At 38.7% G+C, this 22,323-nt stretch overlaps 4 protein-coding genes across 6 annotated transcripts; 3 read left to right on the top strand and 1 right to left on the bottom strand.

The window, feature by feature from the left end:
- Positions 1–116: 116 nt before the first annotated feature.
- On the top strand, positions 117–2,985 carry LOC125212989 (BTB/POZ domain-containing protein At5g47800-like). The gene is made up of 5 exons (XM_048113311.1): positions 117–207; positions 741–801; positions 884–953; positions 1,027–2,115; positions 2,443–2,985. Exons 2-5 carry the CDS (start codon positions 743–745, stop codon positions 2,833–2,835), a joined length of 1,611 nt encoding a protein of 536 aa, XP_047969268.1. The 5' UTR covers positions 117–207; positions 741–742; the 3' UTR covers positions 2,836–2,985.
- Positions 2,986–11,744: 8,759 nt separating this feature from the next.
- Positions 11,745–13,217, top strand: LOC125215377 (S-adenosylmethionine decarboxylase proenzyme-like). The gene has a single exon (XM_048116780.1). The coding sequence runs from the start codon at positions 11,879–11,881 to the stop codon at positions 13,046–13,048; it is 1,170 nt and encodes a 389-aa protein (XP_047972737.1). The 5' UTR covers positions 11,745–11,878; the 3' UTR covers positions 13,049–13,217.
- A 4,026-nt stretch (positions 13,218–17,243) lies between these two features.
- On the top strand, positions 17,244–20,585 carry LOC125215376 (serine/threonine-protein kinase D6PKL2-like). Of its 2 annotated transcripts, none has more exons than XM_048116778.1 (3): positions 17,244–17,410; positions 17,976–18,989; positions 19,433–20,585. In XM_048116778.1, the coding sequence occupies exons 2-3, from the start codon at positions 18,085–18,087 to the stop codon at positions 20,295–20,297; spliced, it is 1,770 nt and encodes a 589-aa protein (XP_047972735.1). In that variant the 5' UTR covers positions 17,244–17,410; positions 17,976–18,084; the 3' UTR covers positions 20,298–20,585. The 2 variants fall into 2 exon arrangements, with proteins under 2 accessions (XP_047972735.1, XP_047972736.1); XM_048116779.1 differs by lacking the exon at positions 17,244–17,410 and having other exon boundaries at positions 18,106–18,268; positions 18,403–18,989.
- Positions 20,586–20,827: 242 nt separating this feature from the next.
- Positions 20,828–22,323, bottom strand: LOC125216789 (U-box domain-containing protein 33-like). Of its 2 annotated transcripts, XM_048118559.1 has the most exons (5): positions 22,311–22,322; positions 21,771–22,124; positions 21,579–21,697; positions 21,380–21,495; positions 20,828–21,291 (listed from the first exon to the last, which is right to left on the bottom strand). In XM_048118559.1, the coding sequence occupies exons 2-5, from the start codon at positions 22,021–22,023 to the stop codon at positions 21,054–21,056; spliced, it is 726 nt and encodes a 241-aa protein (XP_047974516.1). In that variant the 5' UTR covers positions 22,024–22,124; positions 22,311–22,322; the 3' UTR covers positions 20,828–21,053. The 2 variants fall into 2 exon arrangements, with proteins under 2 accessions (XP_047974516.1, XP_047974515.1); XM_048118558.1 differs by having other exon boundaries at positions 21,771–22,323.

Here is a 22,323-nt window from a genome sequence, read left to right as displayed (position 1 = left end):
GAAGCAAGAGACAGAGTAAATCTTATTGTCGGTCATGCATGTAATATCTTGTCTAAGTAGAATTGCTTTTCCCACATTATTAATCATATTGACTAAGCCCACATTCACATTTGATACACATTTTCCTTATAGCTTCACTTGCTTCCACAATGGCTTTCTCTCTCTATTATGATCAATCTCTAAACTCTTGAATCTGCTAATTTTGAGGTATGTTTGCAATTTTGATGCTTAAAGTCCCTAATTTGAAGTTTGGTCACTTGTAAACTGATAGGTAAAGCAAAGCAAGAATAAAGTAAAACAAAAGCAAACCTATTGCTACTAATTTGGGTAGCTACCATATTTATGTAACATAAGTTGATAGTGCTTTTCGAGAAATTATGTATGTTTGTGGTGTTTGGATCAAAATGTTAATGCATTAGTCATATATGGTTTCCTGCTTTTATTTTTGCCTCTCCTCATTTTCATGAAAAAGCAAGTTCCAGTTTTGTTTTGTTCAACAATACTTGATTTCTACCTACCACCATTTTTTCTCAACTTTTTTCAGGATTCCCATTTCCAAATAAGCTCAATGATTTGCAAAAGCCACTTTATCAAGTATTTTAGATCAAGAATTTGAGTTGATGTTTGAAGTGTGTGTGATAAATTATAGTAGTAATCTTGAATTTGCATTTTTCAATCTCGGTCCCTTTGAAGAAACATTTCACTAGCAACTGATTTTTGCTCTCAAAATCTTGTTGCAGAAATGAAGTTTATGAAACTTGGATTAAATCCAGACACCTTTTACACAGATGAGACAACGAGGTAGGCCCAAATTTGATTATATGTAAATGCTGTTTAATATATATAAGCTGTTACAGATAATAAATTTTGAAATTTTGATCAGGACTTTGCTATCAGATGTGCCAACTGACCTCACCATCAGGATAGATGGCATGACCTATCTTCTCCACAAGGTAAATTTTTTAGTTTAAATCCAATAATATAGAATGATCAAATTGGTAATGCTTGCTTTTGTGCCTAGCTCAGTCTTGTCTTGTTCCAAAATGTGGCCTATTGCAAAGGCTTTTCTCTGAGAGAGACGAAAACGGTGGGAGCATCTCCGTGGACCTACACGACATCCCGGGAGGTGAGGAGGCGTTCGAGCTATGTGCTAAGTTCTGTTATGGGATCACAATCAGCCTCAGTGCACACAACTTTGTGCCAGCCCTCTGTGCTGCTAGTTTCCTGCGTATGACCGAGAAATTCGAACACGGGAACTTCATTGCAAAGCTGGAGGCCTTCTTCTCGTCGTGCATCCTCCAAGCGTGGAAGGACACTCTCATCGCACTACAGAACGCTGAGAGATTGCACGAGTGGTGTGTGAATCTTGGCATTGTGAGACGTTGCGTTGAGTCCATCGTTGACAAGATTCTAACGCCTCCAACGAAGGTTAGGTGGTCTTACACGTATACAAGGCCGGGATACATCAGGAAACGGCGCAAATCAGTACCAAAGGACTGGTGGACAGAGGACTTATCCTGCCTAGGCATAAACATGTTTAGCAGCATAGTCACAACCGTCTCTTCAACCAGCATGCTGCAGCCGCAGCTCATTGGCGAGGCATTGCACGTCTACGCGCACTGCTGGCTGCTCAACTCCTCCCGTGAATCTCCCAACAGAAAACGGAAAATCCTTGAGACGATTGTGAAGCTCATTCCAGCGGAGAAAGGGTCTGTCTCGGTCAAATTCCTGCTGAGGCTCCTCAGCACCGCGAACACGCTTGGAGCGTCTCCAGTGTCGAAAGCAGAGCTCCTGAGGCTGTCCGGGCTGCAGCTACACGAGGCCACGCTTCCGGACTTGCTGCTTCCTAATGCAGGAACCTCACACGAGGTTGATCTGGTTAAGACGGTTGCATGGAGCTTCTTGAGGCAGTGGAAACGTCGCAGCTCAGCAGGCGAAAGGGAGTCGCTGCGAGAGATGCATAAGGTGGGGAAGCTCATTGATTCTTACCTGCAAGTAGTTGCAAAGGATGCAAGAATGCCAGCTCATAAAATGGTGGCTCTGATTGAAACTCTTCCAGCAACAGCAAGGCCTCAACATGACCATCTTTACAAAGCAATCAACATCTATCTCAAGGTATATTTATACATTTTTGAAAAAGCTTTTAATTCTATAAAATATATGGTTTGGGATATGATCAATTGATAACTATCTTATAAATTGATAATAATTGATAACTATGGCAACAACCTGCATTATTGAAGACATATGTATCAACAAAATGTAGTTGACATACGTATGCATTGTGTTGACATGTAATATAGATGTCAGGACAAGACATACGTATGTCAACTACATTTTGTTGGCATACAAATGTCTTCGTATTATATTTTGGTTAAATTTAAGATAGTCATTAATCTAACATGACCCTATGTGGTTTTATATTTCTTATACAACAAACAGGCACATCCTGATGTGAGCAAAGCAAATAAGAAACACCTCTGCAGCTTCTTAGACTGCCAAAAACTGTCACCAGAAGTGCGATCTCATGCTAGCAAGAACGAGCGGCTGCCACTAAGAACGGTCGTGCAAGTCCTCTTCTTCGAGCAGGAGAAAAGCAACACCACGGCTTCGAAGGTAAGTAGCACTGCAGCGGAGGAGCAAGGCAATGGTACCAGGCCTAAAGCGCCCGGAACAAACGGAGCGCAGCTCAGCAAAGAGTTGAGTTTTAAGGTGAAGGTGGAGACGGAGAAGGAGAAGAAGAGGGAGGTTGCGGGAGACGCTGCACCGCAGCTAAATCCTCATAGCAAAGCTCAAATGAGAAGTTTATCGAAGATGACATACATTAAACGTTGAAGAAAGATAGATCACAAGATTTTCTGTTAATTGAGTTGTTGTAGTGAGATTGTGAACATATCCTCTGCTAATGAAGAGGCAAGACAAAAAATATATACTCCAAGTATAAAGTTGTTGCATCATACTATGTAGAAAGAAATTTAGTTACTATTCTTGATGAATTTGAATAAATATGCTGCGGTAGTGCGGTAGACTAGAACTCGAAATCTTAGATTGACATTAACACAATACCACTCTATGCCAACACACACGTCTATGTTGCCCTCTTCTCTTTTTTTTTTCTGCTTGTGTTGGCTGTTGTTGTCCCATGTAATTTTTTTGCCAATTATCAAAGGTATCCATCGGCGGGCTCAGTGACTATTCCTCGTGCTGATTTGTAGGCACTTCGATAGATGAGACAGCTGACCCAATAGTTTAAAGTTGTTCCATACCCAAATACAGGTCCCTAACCATTTGATTAAGGATAGACGAGTAGTCTCACGTTAATTTTGGTTATACTCCATGTTTCATTCAGAAGTCAAATTTAGATGTTATTAGAATTAGTATCTCTTTCAATCAGAGGTTAGTCAAGCCTGTTTAGCATGGGCTTAATAGATTTGGATTTTATTTAAAGTAAGCAAAACTCATTTTAAGATTTTTGTACTACTATGCATTGGATGGTTTTGGGACCTTAACAATGTGAATAATCCTACTATGTTGGATATTTTTGTACTACTATGTTGGGTGGTTTTGTGTTAGTGTTAAATTTGACTGATTTTTTTTCATAATGCATTTAATTTTTTTTTTCTTTTTCATTCTTGAAAACAAATTATCTTAAATAATCCTAAAACAATTTCTCAAGAAGAATGACACACCTTGTAAAATTGAAATAATATATTTAAAATATACTATAAATCTAAGAACCTCCAATTCAATTAGTGGAAGCTATCCAAGTAATAATACTTAAAAATATAATCAATTTTCTTATATACTATACCATCTGTTCTAACTAAATTGTGTTGTATTCTACTCTGTAATAACTCAACTAAGTTGAGTTATTTTATTTTTTAACAAAAAATATAAACATCCAATTAATTTTACTTTATTCCATTATTTCCTATTTTTCAATATAATTTCTTAATCTCCGTATCCAAAAGTTTTGACTCAACTTAGTTAAGACGGGTGAGTACTAATTTTTTATTTTTTATTTATATACTAACGATATTGTTTACTCAAAAACATAGATTATACTCCCTCCGTCCCATAGAAATAGGCAATATTTCTTTTTTCGTCCGTCTCATATAAATAGCCACTACACATTTTCAACTATTTTTTTTCATTCTCTCTTACTTTATCAATTATGCATTAAAATCCAGGTATATATCAAAAGGTTTATTTGTATGTGACGGAGGGAGTAATTAGAAGCACAATCAAGATAAATAAAAAGTTTGACAAAGTCCACGTCACTATATTATTTATCAGTGTTAGAGCATTCACAATGGTAATAGCATATCTCCATTTCCCATCGACCAAGTTAGCATTTTTATCATCATCTCCCTGAAATGGTACAATCTATCTCGATTTTTATTTTTGCAATTCTTTGTTAATATGTTATCAAAAAAATTAATTAAAATATTAAAATAATATACTCCTTCTGTCCCATTAATTGTCTATTCTAATTTTTGCACAAGTTTCAAGAAATATAATGAAAAATGAGTTTAAAAAGTTAGTGGAACATGAGTTCCACGTTTATTTGTTGGTACTCCCTCCGTTTCACCATAGTTGAGGTGAAATTTTTTGGCACGAAATTTTGTAAATGAATATTGGGTGTGTTAAATGTGAAAGGTGAATGCTGAATTAGCTCAAGTCAATGTGGAACAACAACTCAAAACGCTTTGAGCCCGAGAAGCTACGGCAGCCGTGCGATGAAGACTTCTATGATAGATTGTTTCTCAGTCGTACGATTAGATTTTAGTAGCTGAGTATAGATACTTGTTTTTGAGCTACAGTTAGTAGTTGTAACATTTTTGCACATTCTCCTTTTGCGATTGAAATATACACCAGATTTCTCTCCCAAATTCTTCTTCTTCCACATTCAGTTTATACTTCAGAGTGTGTGTGTGTGCAATCGGTTCCTCTAGCCGTAATTCTTCCAACAAGTGGCGTCGTCCGTGTGGGAATTGTTGTTTCGCACGAATAGAATCAGTATATTATTACATTGTGTTTGCTTGTGCATTTAGAAGATGTTTTATAAACATTTGAATGTATAAGAAGCAAACAAAGTCTAAGTCTTTTGCTTAGTAGACTGGTTGTGGGCGTCGTCCACTTTAAGGTAACACAGTTGTGTGGAGAATCAAATCGGTAACTCTAAACCGTAGAATTCATGTTTTAGGATTTACTTTCTATAAGCATGAATTATTTGCGTTCTATCATGCAATTATCTGTTTAACATGTGAATTGATTAATCGCATAATCGGTCAAATAAATCCGTATCTGATTATTTGTTTTGTACGAGTCTTCCGGCGTACAAGGGGCACCAAACCCAGGGAATCGCCGATCACCGATCAATTGAAGAGAAACTAGGGTGAAAATTTAGGGATCGATGGCCTCGCGATTTGAGGCGGAGAAATTTACAGGGAAGAACGATTTTGGTCTATGGCGTTTTAAGATGTGTGCTATGTTGATTCAGCAGGGTCTTGGAGAGGCGTTGCAGACCAAAGGGAAGGAATAAGCGGAGCAGGTAGTTCTTGATGCCAAAGCCACTGCGAAGAAGGATGAAGTCCTCGCGAAAGCTCATAGCACGGTTGTTTTGTGTCTGGGCGACAAAGTGCTGCGGGAGGTCTCTAAAGAGACTACGGCAGCTAGTATATTGGAGAAATTGGATGGACTCTACATGACGAAGTCTTTGGCCAATCGTCTCTTGATGAAGCAGAGGGTTTACGACTACAAGTTCTTGGAAGAAAAAGGGATAATCGAACAGCTCAAGGACTTCAACAAAGCGATAGATGATCTCGAAAATATAGATGTCACCCTAAGCGACAAAGACAGAGCGATTCTCCTCTTGAATGCTTTGCCAAAGTTGTATGATCAATTACGGGATGCGATAATGTATGGTAGAGAAGGAACTATCGCATTGGCTGAGGTGGAGTCTGCCCTAAGAGTGAAGGAGATGCAAAAAGGGGTGAATAAGACGCAAGATTCCAGTGTTGAGAGTCTGAACGTCAAGAAATTCAGAGGTAAAAAGGGATCCAAGAAAGATCGTGATGTTTTCAAGCCGAGCTCCATTGATCAAAAGGAGACTCGATCGTGCCACTGGTGTAAGAAGCCGGGGCACTTGAAGCGTGATTGTTTTGCCTAGAAGAGGAAGCAGGCAAGTGAGCAAGCGCAGGGCAAGAACACAATTGATTGTGTTCAAGAAAATGAATCTCCAGAGAATTTGAATGTGATATAGGAGGGTGATAGGAGTTCTTGGATATTAGACTCTGGTTGTAGCCTGCATATGTGCCCAAATGCTCACTGGTTTGAAGAGATAAGGGAAGCATCGGGTTCTGTGGTCCTTGGTAACAATCAAATCTGTAGGATTGAGGGGGTTGGCAGTATATGGCTTAAGATGTATGATAACTCAGTTAAAATCATCAGTGTAGTCAGGTATATTCCTGACATAAAAAGGAATTTGATATCCCTTGGCCTACTTGAAAGAAATGGTTGCACTTTTGAGTCTGGTGGTGGTGAAATCTTGATCAAGAAGGATGGAAATGTATTGATGAAGGGTGAAAGAAAGAGAACTCTGCATTACTTTAATGCCACGGTGATAAAGGTTGGACATGATGAAGTTCATATTGTCAAGACAGAGTCATTAAAGACTTGGCATATGAGACTAGGGCATCTAGCAATTGGGAGCATCAAGGAGTTAGCAAAGAAAGAGGTGATCCCTGTAGCTGACATCTCCAACCAAGCTCAGTGTGAAGAGTGCATTTTTGTGAAATCAAAGAAACTGCCCTACCCTAAAGGTAAACACACCTCTGCCTCTCCACTTGATTATGCCCACAGCTATCTGTGGGGGCCTTCACCAGTTAATTCAGTTGGAGGTGGTAGGTATTACATGACTATAATCGATGACTACTCTAGGAAAACTTGGTTGTATGTTTTAAAGGAGAAGTCTGAGGCCTTTGTGTAAAATGGTGGAGTTAGAGAAGGGATGCACACTGAAATGTCTAAGGACTGACAATGGGCTTGAATTTCTGTCTATAGAATTTGAAAGTTTTTGCCATGATAGAGGTATTAAGAGGCATAGGACTGTTCCTTTAAACCCACAACAAAATGGGGTTGCAGAGAGACCAAATAGAACTATCCTGGAGAGAGTTAGAGCTATGTTGTTTGCTTCTGGAATGGAGAAACGTTTTTGGGCAGAGGCTGTGGCAACAACAGTCAAATTGATGAATATGTGCCCTTCATCTAACGTAGATGGTGACACACCAAACTTGAGATGGTATGGTCAGTATGGAGATTATTCTCAGCTTAGAATTTTTGGATGCAAAGCCTTTGAACATGTGAAGCAAAGTAAGCTTGATGCTAGGGCCCTAAGGTGTGTACTGCTGGGCTATCAGAGTGGGGTGAAGGGGTACAGGCTCTGGTATTTGGAGCCCAATAATCACAAGATCATTCTCAGTAGGGATGTATTGTTTGATAAGACAGTTATGCCTCTTAAACTGAAACCTGAAACTCAGAAGCATGATATGCAGAAGTTTATGGTGTCAGAAGAAAAGTCTGATTCTGAGATTGTGGTGGAGGAAGAGATGGTACATGAACCAGGCAATGAAGTGAGTTCTGAAATAGAAGAACCGGTTGAGGAACATGAGGATCTCAGTGACTATCAGCTAGCCTGGGATAGAGTCAGGAGAAGAAATATCAGGCCACCAACAAGGTATGAAGATTCTGAAATGATATATTTTGCACTTTGTGTGGCTGAGGAAATTGAATTCTCTGAGCCTAACTCCTACAAAGCAGCAATGGAAAGTAAGGAAAGAGATAGGTTGTTGAGGCCATAATTGATGAGATAGATTCATTAATCAAGAATGGGATCTGGATTCTTGTTGATAAAGTTGAAGGCAGAAAGATAGTAAGTTGCAAGTGGATCTTCAAGAAGAAGATCGAATCTGCTGACAATGAATTGATCAGGTTCAAAGCTAGGCTGGTAGCCAGAAGGTTCACACAAGAACAAGGTGTTGACTATAATGAGTTTTTTCACCAGTAGTCAAGCATGCTTCCATAAGAGTACTGCTGGCGGTGGTAGCTAGGATGGACTGGGAATTAGAGCAATTGGATGTGAAAACAGCCTTTTTGCATGGAGACTTAGAAGAAACGATTTATATGCATCAGCCCGAGGGTTTTGTCAGACTAGGGGATGAGGATAAGGTGTGCTTATTGAAGAAGAGCATATATGGGTTAAAACAAGCTAGTAGGCAATGGCACAAGAAATTTGATGATCATGTGCTTAAGTCTGGTTTCTGTAGATCTAAGTACGATGAGTGCGTGTATATCAAAAAGATGAAGGGTATTCCAATAGCCTACTCACTATTGTATGTGGACGATATATTGCTAGCATGGGCTTGTAAGGAAGAAATTCAAAAGGTGAAAGATGATCTAGGTTCTGCTTTTGACATGAAAGACTTGGGCAGTACAAAGAGGATCTTGGGCATGGATATATTCAGAGATAGAAAGCATAAATCAATCTGGTTGAGTCAATCTGACTATATTGCTAGGATGATCAGAAGATTCAGAATGGAGGATACCAAAGAGACAGCAACTCCATTGGCTATGCATTTCAAGCTATCATCTGATCAAAGGCCCAAGAATGAGATTGAAAGAAGGGAGATGCAGGCTATACCTTATGCTAACATAGTGGGTAACATAATGTATGTCATGATCAGCACAAGGCCTGATGTAGCACAGGCAATTAGTGTCACAAGTCGTTTCATGGCAAACTTTGGAAAACAATATTGGCTAGCTCTTAAATGGGTGATGAGATATCTGAAGGGATCTGGCAATTTTGGCATTCTGTTTGCTGGAGACCGGGATTATGAGGGTGATGCCATAGTAGGATATTGCGACAATGATTATGCAGGGAACATAGATAACCGAAAGTCACAAACATGCTATATATGTACAATGTTTGGGGCTGCGGTGAGCTGGAAATCTGGTTTGCAAAACGTTGTGGCTTTATCTACAACAGAGGCCGAGTACATAGCCTTAACATCTGCAATAAAAGAGAGCTTTTGCCTGAAGGGATTGGCTGCAGATTTTGGGGTGGAGCAAAGGGCCGTGGGTATTGGTTGTGATAATAATGGAGCTATTAGCTTGGCCAAGAATCAAGTGTTTCACGAGAGGAGCAAACACATCGATGTGAGACTGCATTTCGTGAGGGAGGAGATTGAGAATGGCCGAGTTAAAGTGTTCAAGATTCACACCTCAGAAAATCCAACGGACATGCTCACAAAGCCATTGTCGAAAGAAAAATTTGATTTGTGTATGCAACTTGTGGGATTGTGCAGCAGAAGTGTCTGAGCTCAATTGAGCATTCATGGTGGAGATTTGTGAAAGGTGAATGTTGAATTATCTCAAGTCAATGTGGAAAAACAGCTCAAAACGCTTTGAGCCCGAGAAGCTACGACAGCCGTGCGATGAAGATTTCTATGATTAGATTGTTTCTTAGTTGTACGATAAGATTTTAGTAGCTGAGTATAAATACTTGTGTTTGAGCTACAGTTAGTAGTTGTAACATTTTTGCACAGTCTCCTTTTGCGATTGAAATATACACCAGATTTATCTCCCAAATTCTTCTTTTTCCACATTCAGTTTATACTTCAGAGTGTGTGTGTGCAATCGGTTCCTCCAGCTGTAATTCTTCCAACATTAAATAAATAGATAAAAAAGTAAGAGAGAAGAAAATGTAGAGAGAATAATGTATAAAGTGAATAAAGTAGAAAAAATAAATTAAGAGAGAGTAAAGTAAGAAAGAGAAAAAAGTTACTCCATATAAGGAAATGACTCAACTATGAAGAAACTTTCCGAAATGGTAAAATGACTCAACTATAGTGAAACAAATGGAGTATTATAATAAAATATTAGTGTAATAAGTTAGTGGAGTGTGTGGCCTATTTATTATTTATAATAAAAGTGAAAATAGACGATTAAAATGAGATGAATGCAAATTGCAAAAATAGATAATTAATAGGGGACGGAAGGAATAATTAGCAAATATTGGAAAAAAAAATAGTACATGACAAACTTAAAATAAAATTGAAATAAGCATCAACATAGACCGGAAGACATTTCCATTCTAGGGAGAGAGAAAATGAGGGAAAAGACTGAGATAGATGTGACCTGTGGAAATAGAGGTATTTATTGTAGAAATAGGAATAAAACAAAATAAAGTTGAAAATATTTTTCGCCGCCGATCGACCGTCTGATCTCACCACCCATCTCGCAAGGCCGTGGACGACCACTAGATTGTGGGGCGATTATTTTTTATGTTGATTATTTTATTTTTGAATACTTTGATATAAATATATGAAAAAACGACGTGGCGAACTCATCTAGAATCTACTCGACAGGTGTAATGCCACTTGCTTACTCGGCTGGTTAACCTATTGTAATATTTTATTACTATTATTTTCATCCCTATCACCTCACGCCACCCCTTCTAATTTCAACCCTAACTCTCCCTACAAATTCCCTCATTTCTCTTTTTCCAAACCCTCTCTATTCAATTTACGTTTGCGCTCTCGTTCCTAGTTCATCCGCCTGCATCTCAATCTGTATGTTTCTCTCTCGTGTCTTGTTTTCATGTAACCGCATATGATTTATATATTCATGATTTCTGATCCTGTTGAATTTTAGGTTTTGTTCTTGATCCTCCTGCGGAAAAAAGTAGATCTCGACGGTCTTGTTGAATCCTCGTTGTATCAATCGATATTACTTGTGAGTAATCAAACTTTCATCTGTGATTATGTTTTCGTGCTTTGGTTTTAATATAGTAGTTGTTTTATCTTTAATATTCTGGCAAATTTTCCATCCTATATGGTTATTTGGTACATTTGAATAATATTATTATGTTGAAATCATGTTTTCGTTTGCAATGGATCGGTTTTGTCGATGAGAGATTGGGTTTGTGAATGTTTTGAGGCAATTAGTTGCATCTTTCTGAAAAAATGGTGCTATTCTTTGTTGAGGGGTAAAATGCAAGCAACCCTTTCAATCGTGGGTATAAAATTGCTTACATATATTCTGCAACCTATGCATATCTGTATTCATCTTGGAAATTGTGAGCAGTGTTGGAAAATTTAGTTACTGTTTGTTTCGCTTTTTCTGTATACATCTGCAACATTTGTAACCGTACTGCAAATGAAATCCATAATCTGGAAAAGAATTTGATAATAAGACTTGTTATTATTACTTGTTTCTTCTCCACTTTCTGGTGGTTATGGTTGGTCTTATGTAAAAACTGTATGATAACTATTTTTGTTGGCTATATTTCTCGTTATCTCTAGAATTTTATGGAGAGGAAGAAGTTGTTTACATGCTTTTTCTTTTGCTGTTTTAAACCTTCCATGTATTAATTTTTTTTTTCTGAATTTTGTTTGATTGCTACAGGATAATTGAATGAAATATGGAGTCCAAAGGAGGTAAAAAGAAGTCTAGTAGTAGTAGTAAATCCTCATGCTTCGAAGCTCCCCTCATTTACAGCATTGAAGACGTTCGACCGCGTGGAGGAATTAAGAGATTCAGATCTGCTGCCTACTCCAACGTGAGTGTTACTTCTTTTCCCCCACATGATTTTGATCCTGCTTCTTATTTACTCAATTAGTTATATCTCTTATTTGTTTGTGTTATAACAACAGTGTGCTCGGAGACCATCCTGAGATTCATCACGCTTGAGCAATAAACCACGTCAAGTGGTTCAGGAGAAACAGTCTTCCAACTCAAAACTGTGCTTTGTTTCTTTTATTCCATCTTCCTTGTTATCCCTGCTTCCATACAGCATTGCTTCCTCACTGACAGAAAAATGGCCTCACCTATCTCGGCAATCGGATTTGAAGGTTATGAGAAAAGACTCGAGATTTCATTCTGTGAGCCTGGAATAATTGCTGATCCTAGGGCCCATGGTCTCCGCTCTCTTTCAAAAGATCAGTTGGATGAAATACTTGAGCCAGCGCAATGCACCATCGTATCCTCGTTAAAGAACACTGAAGTTGATTCCTATGTCCTCTCTGAATCTAGCCTTTTCGTGTACCCATACAAGATAATAGTGAAAACTTGCGGGACAACTAAACTGCTGCTTTCAGTCCCACCTATCCTTAAGTTTGCTGATTCACTTGGACTTACTGTGAGCTCTGTTATATACACTCGTGGAACATTCATATTCCCAAGTGCCCAGCCATTTCCACATCGGCACTTTAGTGATGAAGTGGCTGTTCTCGATAGCTATTTTAGCAAACGTGGCCTGAGCAGCAAAGCCTCTGTGACTGGTGGTGCTGATGGACATGGGAAATGGCACACTTACTCTGCTTGTGCTCAAGCAACCAGCAATATGGATCCTGTTTATACCTTAGAGGTGTGCATGACGAACTTGGACAAGAAGAAGGCTTCTGTGTTTTTCAAGAAACACTCGAGCTCTGCTGCTGTCATGACAGAAGCTTCAGGTATCAGGAAAATTCTTCCTGGGTCCAAGATATGTGACTTTGATTTTGACCCCTGTGGCTACTCCATGAATGCTATAGAAGGAAGTGCAATCTCGAATATTCATGTGACACCAGAAGATGGGTTCAGTTATGCAAGTTTTGAGGCTGCTGGTTATGATTTCAGAGTTCTTGATCTTAGTCAGATGGTCGAGAGGGTGTTGGCGTGCTTCAGGCCTGCAAAGTTTTCTGTGGCCTTGCATACTTCTGTTGGTGAGAAATGTTTGAATCCAGAATTTTCTTTGGATGTGAAGGGATACTTCTGCAGAGAAAGGAGCTATGATTCCCTCGCAGAAGGAGGTTCAATTCTCTACAGCAGCTTCTCCAGCAGCTACAGCTTTCCCAGATCAATCCTCAAACCCAGTTGGAGCAAGGATGGGGGTAAGAAAGTTGGGAAGACGGAGCATCTTATAAATGATATGGATACTGCTACAAATTTGTCAATGGTCCATATGAGTAGCAGCATGGTTAAGCCTCGGTTTCACTCTAGGCTTTAGGGTGGTCAAGTGCGGTTTTATGGTTTCTATTCTAGTTTCTTGTCATTGTTGGATTGGTGACTTTTGTCTCTTTTATTGTGCTTGCATTACCTTACTCAAATTTTATCTGGATTGTCATTGTCAAAAGCTGTGATTCTGGGATAGGATAAATTGGAAGGTTGTTTTTCAATTTTTTTAATGAAAGCATTTCATATTTAAAGTGAAAATTTCAAGTGCCCTAAGGATTGAATTTTTGTATCTAGACGATATCCTAACGACACGGATGGATCTTGTACATATGTCACTCCTATTATGTCTCGTTTTCTCATTTTGTCCCATTTCATTTTAGTCTGTTTTCTCGTTTCGTCCTATAAATGTAATCTTATTATGTCTCTCCTGGTTTTCGTCCCATAATGTGTTTCTTTTTAGTCTGTTTTCTCCTTCGTTCCACAGCGTGATCCTATTATGTCTCTCCTTGTTTCCTCGTTTTGTCCTATAAGTGGGTGCTTTTTAAGAAAAAAAAAGAGAAAATAAAGGGGGATTTGTCAAAGATATTTGATTGTATTTCTAATCTTCTTCATTCTTTCTGGTGTCAATAGCTATAATAAAAAAAAGAAGAATGTTAACGCATCGGAGAAAAAACGATTAATCTCTATCAATTGACCTGTTAAAGCCCCGAACCATAGCATACTTAGTACTTGGGCCACATAGATATGTTTTTAGATCTTGCATTGAATAACTTTTTTTTTAATGCATAAAGCATATATGATCAGATGTATATGTAGTTAAGGGTTACCTAGAGTTGTACACGGAATCCCTAATTTCAATTGAAATATACAACAATCCATAAGATTTCCCTTTCTTATTGTTATATGTTAAAAAATGATAAATGAGGCCATAAGTGTATGTGTTTTTCTTTTAGTTTGTTTTCCTCGTTTCGTCCTATAAATGTGTATTTTTTTCCTTTTAGTCTGTTTTATAGGAGTATGTATTCTCTAATTTTGAATATTCTTTTTCTATAATAAGGTGGAATTTATCTCCATTAATAATATTTTAGTTATTTTTTCTTTTTACTTAATTTTTATTTTATTAATTATATATTAAAATTTGTGTTAAATTAAGTCTATACGCTTATAGAATGCTTTATTAATTATACATCAAAATTTGTGTCAAATTAAAAGTATATACTCTTATAGAATGGAGGGAGTATTGCCAAGTGTCCAAATTAGTTCTAACAAGTGCATATTAATAATTTTAATATTTATAATTTGTTATTTAAATAATATTTTTAAGGAATAGTATGTATTCTAATTCGACATGTACATTAAATCGTGAAAAAATGAAGAATATAGAAATACTATGAGAGAGAAATTAAATAGATGAAAGAGATTAAAAAATATGGATAAAAGAGAGAACAAATAAGTTAGAAATAAAATGTAAAAACTAAAATATTACTTCCTCCATCCTACATTAGGAGTCATTTTGACTTTTTTACACTCGTTTTATAGAAATGATAATTAATAAGTGGAAAAGTTGTTAAGTAAGAGAGAATAATGTAGAGAAGATACACCCTATATTTTTATTATATTATTATTATCTTTATAATTTTAAAGTTCACTCTATATTTAAATCTTGTAAACTCTAAGAGCATCCGCAGCGGTTGCGTTTTGCCGTCCGTCCGTCCGTGCCGCTGAGCACGAGCTCGTCCGTCCGTGCCAGCGGCACGGCGCTGCTCTTAGCTAAGAGCACGTCCGTGCCGCTGAGCAGCCATACGTGGCGTGTTTTTATTGGCCAACGGCATAGCCGTTGGCAAATTCGAATTTTAATTTTTTTTTTTTTAAAAAATTCATAAATAATTAAAAATAATACCAAAAAATAAAAATAAAATTATTTTTGGATTCCCAAAAAAATAGAGCCGTTTATAGACGTTTTTTTTTTGTATTTTTGTGAATTTTTTTTTTTTTAAATCCCAAAATCATCTATAAATACACACATTCATCATCCACTTTTCACATCAAATTACCTCTCATTCATACTTTTTCATACTAATCATCTACATCTTCCTCTCTCACCCAAACTCTCTCTAAAAAATTCAAAAATGGATTTTACCAATCTCATTGCGGAAGCGGAGTGCGAAGAACAAGAATATTATGAACAAAATCGTGCCGCCTATGAAGCCTATATCGCCGCCAACGCCCCTCCTCCTCAACCAACTAGAGCAAAACGTCGCTACATCCCTCGTGATCGAGAGGGAGCCCATGAAAGGCTCTTTGCCGACTATTTTTCCGACCAGCCGCGGTATCCACAAGATTACTTTCGGCGCCGTTTTCGCATGTCAAAACGGTTGTTTATGCGTATTGTCACCACATTGTCCACCCGCGTTGAATACTTTCAAGAAGGTGTAGACGCAACCGGTCGGCAAAGTCTCACGGCGTTGCAAAAGTGTACTTGTGCCATCCGACAACTTGCTACTGGGCAAACGGCTGACCTCTTCGACGAGTATTTGCATGTCGGTGAGTCAACTGGAATCCTATGCCTCAAGAGTTTTTGCGACGGCGTTCGTTCTGCTTTCGGCGAGGAATTCCTTCGGGCACCCACCACCGACGATTGTCAACGGTTGCTTCGTCTTCACGAAACAGTCCACGGTTTTCCCGGTATGCTAGGCGGCATTGACTGCATGCATCGGAAGTGGAAGAATTGCCCGACTGCTTGGAGGGGGCAACACTTAAGCGGCCACAAAGGTGGCGGCCCAACGCTTATCCTTGAAGCGGTCGCCGACTACCGCCTATGGATTTGGCATGCATATTTCGGTGTTGCCGGATCCAACAACGACTTGAACGTGCTATATTCTTCACCACTCTTCGATGATGTTTTGAATGGTGTAGCATCGGCGATCGACTTCACCGTCAATGGAAATGCATACCACATGGGTTACTATCTCGCCGATGGTATCTACTCAAGGTGGTCGACTTTCGTGAAGTCGTTCAGCAATCCACAAGAGCCGAGACGGATTCTTTTTGCGCAGCGTCAAGAGTCTGCTCGGAAAGACGTCGAAAGAGCTTTTGGTGTCCTTCAAGGCCGATTCAACATTGTGAAGTCCCCTTCTCGGCTTTGGTACGTTAAGAATATCGCCGACATCATGTACACGTGCATTATCTTGCACAACATGATTATAGCTGACGAAGGACCGATGGCGGGTAACTTTTACGACGAGGATGAAGCCGGAAGCTCAACCGCGAGGTCTCCCCACGTCGAGGTGTGCATACGACGGTGAACGAGAGGATGGAAAGAAGACACACAATGCGCGATACAAGAGCCCACACTGAGCTACAAAAAGATCTAATCAATCACATTTGGGCGAAATTCGGCAACGAGTAGTGTAATTTTTAATTTTTAGGATTTTATTTGTGTAATTTTTAATTTTTAGGATTTTAATTATGTAATTTTTAATTATTTTGTAATTTGTAATAGTATTTCGGATATTTTAATGCATTTTAATATTGTGGAAATGTTTTTATTTAAATTGAATAATAGAATGGTGGGACCCTTGAGCTTGTCCTTAGCTAAGAGCACGGATGTGGGTGTTGTGCTCTTAACTAAGGACAAGCAGTAAAAGTGGGTCCGGACCCACTTCCGTGCTCTTAACTAAGAGCACGGATGGGGATGCTCTAAACATCTCTTTTTGTCAAAAAGCCAATTTTTATGAGACCTATTATCCACCAAAAGCATCTTTTACCTACTCTGCAAATCTGGTATTTTACCTACTCTGCAAATCTGGTATGATAGGGTAGGGATGAATACATATTTTGAGCTAGGTTACTCGATGATTCCCTCAAAAGATATCAACTTAGTGTTGCGAAAGTAACCAAACAAGCTCGATAATAAATCTATGGCGCCGAAATGTTACATAAACTGCATTAAAAAAAAAAATTAATGCTAAAAGAAAATTTGGGAGACATAAATTATTTACTATAAGTAACTAGTTATTTAATATTCATTATTTTAGTAGTGCAAAGTGTTTATTTTTATTCTGCTAAGTGATAACTGATTAACTACCTTCTTTTACATTATTCACTTTATATCCACCAAACACCCATATTTATTATTGCGTTTATTTATTACTACTATTACCCAATTATACATCCGATAATGTCACATTCTTTGTAATGCCTATATATTGTGTCTATTCTATAATACTAATAGGTAGGGCTAAAAATATTTAATTTCATTAAATTTCATTTCCACTTTCCTTCACCACTTGTTAGTTGTCACAGCAAGGAAACCAACCACCAGAAATGCCATGGCTTCTTCATTTCTCCACTGCCAAAGCTGATTTTGAAAATCCTACTTGCGTTTGTGTTTTCTCCTCAAGATTCCCGTTAGGTATGTTGTTTTTCTACTTCCTGATTGTGGATCTGTGCTTTAATTGCGGGTTCGTCAATAAGATCTGATTGCCAGGGGATTTTTTGTGTGAATTGTGATTATTTTTGAACTATTTCTTCAATGTTAAGAAGATAATTGTGTACTGTCACTTTAATTTCTGTTTGAGAGCTGATTGATTTCGTGTTTTCCTCACCTTTTCTTCGGTGGTCCTTGATTCCATTAAATTTTAATTTCTTTTTTCTTTGCTATGATTTTGTAGAAGTGCGTTACATTTTGCAAACTTTTTTAAAGCTTCTTTTTTGTGAGAAAAGTATGTGTCTGGAGTTGTTTGATTGACTCATAATCCTTTTCATTTTCCCCAACCGTGCTGTTTATTTTTTTCCTTTTCTTCTTTGTTTTTATATTCTCAATTGCCATTTGACAAAGTCCTCTGCAGTTGTATGATTTAGGCTCTTTTATATTTGTTTACATTTCCTTTGAAATACTATTTGATTCTGAGTATATTGTTTATAGAATTACTCTGACGAATTATGTATAGTTTGCTGACTGATTTTCCAACTGACAGGTTGTGGTCTGTTGGAGTTCACTGAGATCTATGATAAAGATATAGCTGTGGTGTGGATGCTTGACTTATTCTTTAACATATATTGAGCAAAGTGTGCATTCCATCTTTGATGGCCTCGAAAAGTGGCTATAGAATTACGGGGAGTTTGCAACAAAGAGTTGTTAGTAGTCAGCATGCTACCAAGGCGAATGATCACGAATCTACTAACAAGCCCAAGCCGATTGATCCTGAGCAATTAGGCGAGCCTGATAAGGCGCCTAAAGAAGATGCTGAGTCCAACAAATCTGCAAATGGTAAAAAGAGTTCTTTGATCTTTTCTAATACCTCAGAGTCCAATATCTCTTTCTCCGGGTCTGAAAAGGCATCTAAAACTCAAGATCTTGAGTTAACCGACATTAGAAGCTCACGGGAAACTTCCTTTGATCAGGGGAAGAAATCATCTGGTCTAGGGAGTGTAAAGGTTAGTGATGGAACCAATAGCCTTGCAAAAACCAGTGGAAGCACCAAAGTGAGCGAGCGTGCTGAGTTCATTGAGAGTGGAAAGAGCAGCATATGTCGGGGAAGTACAAGCAGTGATGTCAGTGATGAGAGCACCTGTAGCAGCTTTAGTAGCAGCATCAATAAGCCTCACAAAGCAAATGATGTTCGATGGGAAGCCATCCAAGCTGTCCGCTTCAGGGATGGCGCATTGGGTTTGAACCATTTCAGGCTCCTAAAACGGTTAGGTTGTGGAGACATTGGGAGTGTTTATCTGGCCGAGTTGAGCGGGACAAAATGTTACTTTGCAATGAAAGTAATGGACAAGGCATCTCTTGCAAGTCGCAAGAAGCTTGTTCGTGCTCAGACAGAAAGAGAGATTCTACAGTCCCTGGACCATCCATTTCTTCCTACCCTATACACCCATTTCGACACAGATAAATTTTCATGTCTGCTGATGGAAGTCTGCCCTGGTGGAGACTTGCATACTCTTCGTCAAAGACAACCAGGAAAGCACTTTTCCGAGCAAGCGGCCAAGTAAGAAAACTTTTAACCATAAACATTGAGTTTGAACTTACTTTTTGGGTATCTGTTTCTGGTTGAGCTTCAATTAATACTTTGGGATCCATTTCACATACTCCTTGATTTTGTGACACATAGTTAAAGATATTAACCATTATGCTATGATATTTTTTTCCCTCTAAGTACTTAAACATGTAAAAACATTTGCAAAAATGCTTTCAGTCTTACCTGTCTCTTATAGTATAACATTATCACTTCTACAATTGATGCTAGTATGAGATTGTGTCATTGTGATGTCATTCTTGCGTGATTACTTCTCCTTTAGAAGTAAGGACTACTGACATGTGAAGAAAACTCAGCATGTGAAACCCACAGATCATACAATGTGAGACTGATTAAGATGTAAGTGTTTCGGCTCAATCCATTTACCATACCTTTAACAAACTTCCTCATGGCAGATTTTATGTTGCTGAAGTGCTGCTAGCTTTGGAGTATTTGCACATGCTTGGTATTGTGTATCGTGACCTTAAGCCTGAAAACGTCCTTGTTAGGGATGATGGACATATAATGCTCTCAGACTTTGATCTTTCTCTTCGTTGTGCTGTTAGCCCAACTTTGGTGAAGACCTCATCCATAACTTCTGATCCTCAGAATAAAAATTCCACGTACTGTGCGCAGCCAGCATGCATTGAACCGGCTTGCATTCAGCCATCATGTGTTCTTCCGACTATGTGCTTTTCTCCTCGTCTCTTTTCAAGCAAATCCAAGAAGGACAGGAAGCCCAAAAATGATATTGGAAATCAGGTCAGCCCACTGCCAGAGCTGATTGCTGAGCCAACCAATGCTCGTTCGATGTCTTTTGTTGGAACACACGAGTATTTGGCACCGGAAATCATCAAAGGGGAAGGTCATGGAAGTCCAGTGGATTGGTGGACTTTTGGGATCTTTCTATATGAGCTCTTGTTTGCTAAAACTCCATTTAAAGGATCTGGGAATCGAGCCACATTGTTCAATGTTGTAGGACAGCCCCTCCGGTTTCCAGAATCCCCTGTTGTCAGTTTCGCAGCTAGGGACTTGATCAGGGGTTTGCTTGTGAAAGAGCCTCAGCACAGATTAGGCTACAAAAGAGGTGCAACCGAGATAAAGCAACACCCTTTCTTTGAAGGAGTTAATTGGGCTTTAATACGCTGTGCCAGCCCTCCAGACGTCCCAAAACCTGTTGATTACGAGCAAATGCCTCTCCCGACGAATGACAAGACTCCTACCTCTGTTGCTGCTACGGATCAGAAGAGCGACAAATATTTGGAGTTTGATTTCTTCTAGTTAGTTACAACTTACAAGTTTGCCCTAAATTAAGTTGGTTGTGGATCTCATTTTAGAGAGGTAGGCTGATGAAGATCAGTTCAAGCGTCGCTCCATCCCGTGCAGTAAACTCATAAATGCCCTTGATTCATCGCGGCCCTTAAACGCGAAGACGTTTTTCTTTTTCTGCTTTTATATTTCCATTATTTTTCTAAGTACATTGTTTGGAACACTTGGAAGCTGTAAAAATTGTATGGTTCCTGTTAGTTTGAGGATTAAATGTCAATGAGTGTATAATTTTTATGTCAATGTCATTTTTTTGAAAAGGTTGATATGAATTTAAGACATGGTAGGGCCAAATTTATAGACCTGTACTTTTATATTCTGGTTTATGTACCCACATTTTCAGACATCTCTATCCGTGACTTAATCCACTCTTATCTTGCTCTTGTTTTAGTTGCAGCAGACAACAGAAAACTGTGACAAGAATCCAATCATGTAAAGGTTTGTTTCCTCATTCTTACTAAAGGAAAGGCTTTGCAGAAAGTTGGATTACAGAAAGGTCAACCAAAATAAACTGTTATATGAAACTACACAAAGCATTGACAAACTTGGTACATGATTACAAATAAACTGTTGTACATTTTTTTAGATTCTGGTAGTAAATGATAAGAAGCAACAATGATTGTTTCAAACATCATTCTTGAAGTCTATATTTAGTTTGACACACTCTCTCCCAACTGTTTCGGGCCAAATCTGCACTTGGATTATCATGACTCAAATTTTGAAACAACCGCAAGCAGCCGAGTCATTTGCTGTTTGTTGTTTGTTTTGAGCAAAGGAGGGAGTTGAATGAGTTGGCCTGGGAGAGGGGGAAGGAGAAGGAGATGGGGACTCTGTCATCGACAGGTCAGAAACTTCCTTCCCTTCACATATGATCTTAACCTCACAGAATCCAGGTGCCTTGTGCACTATCTGATCAGCTGCACCATTCCCTTTCCTGGACTTCATCCGTCTGCAAAATTTACAATAACCCGTGTGAAAATAGTTCAAACGCTAAGATGTCGAAAATAGTATCAGACGTGTTTATGTATTTCAACAACCTTATAGTAGCCTTACTGGCACCAAGAATCAGCTTTGTGATATTGAGAATAGGAATGAGATCAAGTATGGCTTTACCCTCCATATCACTTTCAACAAGTATGGTCTCCACTTTAACCTTCATCTCATAGTTATTTACAAAAACTATTATTAACATATAGACTATGTTTCAATGGAAAGGCAAGAAGGTTGTTTATGTACCTGATAAACAGAGCAGAGATTGACAAACTTTTGGAGAAGATCTCTCCTCTTGCCACTTTCTTGGGCTAAAAACATCTCCTTCTGCTCCGGGTTCACTTGATCGATATGCAACTTCCCGACTGCCATTTCAAGAAACTCATCAGAAAGAGAGGGAGAGGGTGAGAGGGAGAGGGAGAGAGAGAGATGATTTACGTGGCGAAGGGATGAAGGTGGTCTGAGGGAAGACATGGACGAGGAAGACGAGAGCGGAAGAGGGATCAATCACAGCATTGTTGAGCGTCCACAGCAAGGCGTCCATGCTCAACGTCTCGTCAATATCCTTCCACACCGCAACATACACTGCATTCTCCCTCTCCGACTCCAACGACCACTTCCTCTCCTCCCCCACCTCTTCTTCGATCTCGCTCCTCCACTCCTCCCGCGCGCTGATGGAGCTGAACGCCATTCGACACGTACAAACTGCACTTGTTGGCCGGAGATAACAATGTGGGGGGTGGAGATATCTAGGATGTCACAAAAGATGTATACTTCTTTGACTTTACCCAACTACATCAATGATCTGATCAATAATTGTATTAAAAAAAAAAACACTTTTGCTATTCAGGGTGACAAGTTGATTTTGTCTCAAATCCAAATTTCACTCATTGTGGGTTGGATATTAGTAGAACTTGAGATTCACTCACTAAATCTACTAGTAAAGAAAGTAAGATAAGAGACAAAATTAAGCTTTACCTTTGTCACAAGT

Source organism: Salvia hispanica, chromosome 3 (assembly GCF_023119035.1).
Source record: "Salvia hispanica cultivar TCC Black 2014 chromosome 3, UniMelb_Shisp_WGS_1.0, whole genome shotgun sequence".
NCBI classification, from domain to species: domain Eukaryota; kingdom Viridiplantae; phylum Streptophyta; class Magnoliopsida; order Lamiales; family Lamiaceae; genus Salvia; species Salvia hispanica.
The sequence above is the reverse complement of the archived record's forward strand: the minus strand, read 5'-3'. Positions and strand labels throughout refer to the sequence as shown.

What these genes read in the sequence shown, in the direction of transcription:
- LOC125212989 (XM_048113311.1), top strand. Translation starts at nt 743, where the DNA reads ATGAAGTTTATGAAACTTGGATTAAATCCAGACACCTTTTACACAGAT. An exon ending in TACACAGATGAGACAACGAG is followed by an intron (nt 802 to 883) that starts GTAGGCCCAAAT and finishes AATTTTGATCAG; the next exon opens with GACTTTGCTATCAGATGTGC. An exon ending in TGACCTATCTTCTCCACAAG is followed by an intron (nt 954 to 1,026) that starts GTAAATTTTTTA and finishes TGCCTAGCTCAG; the next exon opens with TCTTGTCTTGTTCCAAAATG.
- LOC125215377 (XM_048116780.1), top strand. Translation starts at nt 11,879, where the DNA reads ATGGCCTCACCTATCTCGGCAATCGGATTTGAAGGTTATGAGAAAAGA.
- LOC125215376 (XM_048116778.1), top strand. Translation starts at nt 18,085, where the DNA reads ATGGCCTCGAAAAGTGGCTATAGAATTACGGGGAGTTTGCAACAAAGA. An exon ending in TTTTCCGAGCAAGCGGCCAA is followed by an intron (nt 18,990 to 19,432) that starts GTAAGAAAACTT and finishes TCCTCATGGCAG; the next exon opens with ATTTTATGTTGCTGAAGTGC.
- LOC125216789 (XM_048118558.1), bottom strand. Translation starts at nt 22,023, where the DNA reads ATGGCGTTCAGCTCCATCAGCGCGCGGGAGGAGTGGAGGAGCGAGATC. An exon ending in CACCTTCATCCCTTCGCCAC is followed by an intron (nt 21,698 to 21,770) that starts GTAAATCATCTC and finishes TTGAAATGGCAG; the next exon opens with TCGGGAAGTTGCATATCGAT. An exon ending in ATCTCTGCTCTGTTTATCAG is followed by an intron (nt 21,496 to 21,578) that starts GTACATAAACAA and finishes TATGAGATGAAG; the next exon opens with GTTAAAGTGGAGACCATACT.